At 50.6% G+C, this 1447-nt stretch overlaps 1 protein-coding gene across 1 annotated transcript in view; it reads left to right on the top strand.

Moving 5' to 3' along the window:
- Positions 1 to 1447, top strand: part of LOC107214614 (coatomer subunit alpha-like) — a 30114-nt gene that overhangs the window by 18258 nt on the left and 10409 nt on the right. The window contains exons 16-17 of the mRNA XM_033519772.1: positions 393 to 572; positions 1122 to 1207. Of these exons, the coding sequence (XP_033375663.1) occupies positions 393 to 572; positions 1122 to 1207 (266 nt within the window). The remainder of the gene's footprint in view (positions 1 to 392; positions 573 to 1121; positions 1208 to 1447) is intronic.

A 1447-nucleotide genomic window follows, 5' to 3' on the forward strand; every position in this document is an offset into this window, starting at 1 on the left:
CCGGGAATTCCGGGATGGTGGGGGCGGGGCCATCCCAAAGAAAGGGCTGGGAAAAGCGGGAATGGGGCTGGAAAAGGGAATGGAGGATCCTGAGGGGGGCTCAGGGGGATCCAGGGGGAATTCCGGGATTTTCCAGCAGGGATTTGGGATCTGATCCCAGGGAACGGCCTCGAGCTGGGCCAGGGGAGACTCAGGGTGGGAAATTTGGGAATGATGGGGTCATTTGGGATGATTTTTCCATGGAAAACAGGGTTTCGGAACTGCTTGAAGGGACTCAGGGAGGGTTGGATCCCCATCCCTGCAGGGAATTCCGGGAATTCCATTCGGATCTTCCCAACCCTCCAAAAAAACAACCCAGGAAAACCCCAGAATGAACCCCCAAACCCTGGCAGCATTCCCAAAAATCCCCAAAATCCGGGAATTCCTTCCCAGATCCTGATCAAGAACCTGAAGAACGAGATCACCAAGAAGATTCCGGTTCCCAACTGCGACGAGATTTTCTACGCCGGCACCGGGAATTTGCTCCTGCGCGACTCCGACTCCGTCACCCTCTTTGATGTCCAGCAGAAAAGGTGGGAATTCACCCGGAATTCCCAAATCCCGCTTTTTCTCCCCCTAAATCCCCTTTTTTCTCACTCTAAATCCCATTTCTTTTTCTCTAAATCCTGTTTTTTTCTCCCTAAATCCATTATCTTTCCCCAAATCCCATTTTTTTCACCCTAAATCCCGTTTTTTTTCATCCTAATTCCCGTTTTTCTTACCCTAACCCCTTTTTTTTCCCATAAATCCTATTCTTCCCCCCTAAATCCCATTTTTTTTCACCCTAAATCCTGCTTTTTTTCATCCCAAATCCCACTTTTTCCATCCCAAATCCTTCCTGTTTCTGTGGAAATCTGGGAAAGGCTGGAAAAGGGATCCCCCGAGGTTTTTTTTGGCTCTTCCAGGGTTTTTTGGGCTCCCCTGGGATTTTTTGGGCTTTTCCAGGGTTTTTTCGGATTCCCCCAGGATTTTTTTGGGCTCTTCCAGGGTTTTTTGGGATCCCCTGGGATTTTTTGGGATCCCCTGGGGTTTTTTGGGCTCTTCCAGGGTTTTCTGGGCTCCCCAATCCCGTTTTTCCGCAGGACTTTGGCGTCGGTGAAGATCTCCAAGGTGAAATACGTGATCTGGTCGGCCGACATGTCCCACGTGGCCCTGCTGGCCAAGCACGGTGAGCCCCGGCATTCCCAAGGCTTTTCCTGGAATTTCCCGGGATTTCCATGGGATTTCCCGGGATTTTCATGGGATTTCCCAGGTTTTTCCTAGAATTTCCCAGGTTTTTATGGGATCCCATAAAATTCCCAGGTGGGGGAAACCCTCCGAGGGTCCCGCTCCAAGCTCTGGGAATTCCCTGGGCAGGGGGAATTTGGGGAATCCCGAACTTTCTGAGAATATTCCAGAGGGAAAAAGC

The sequence above is a fragment of the Parus major genome, chromosome 25LG2 (genome assembly GCF_001522545.3).
Source record: "Parus major isolate Abel chromosome 25LG2, Parus_major1.1, whole genome shotgun sequence".
NCBI lineage: Eukaryota > Metazoa > Chordata > Aves > Passeriformes > Paridae > Parus > Parus major.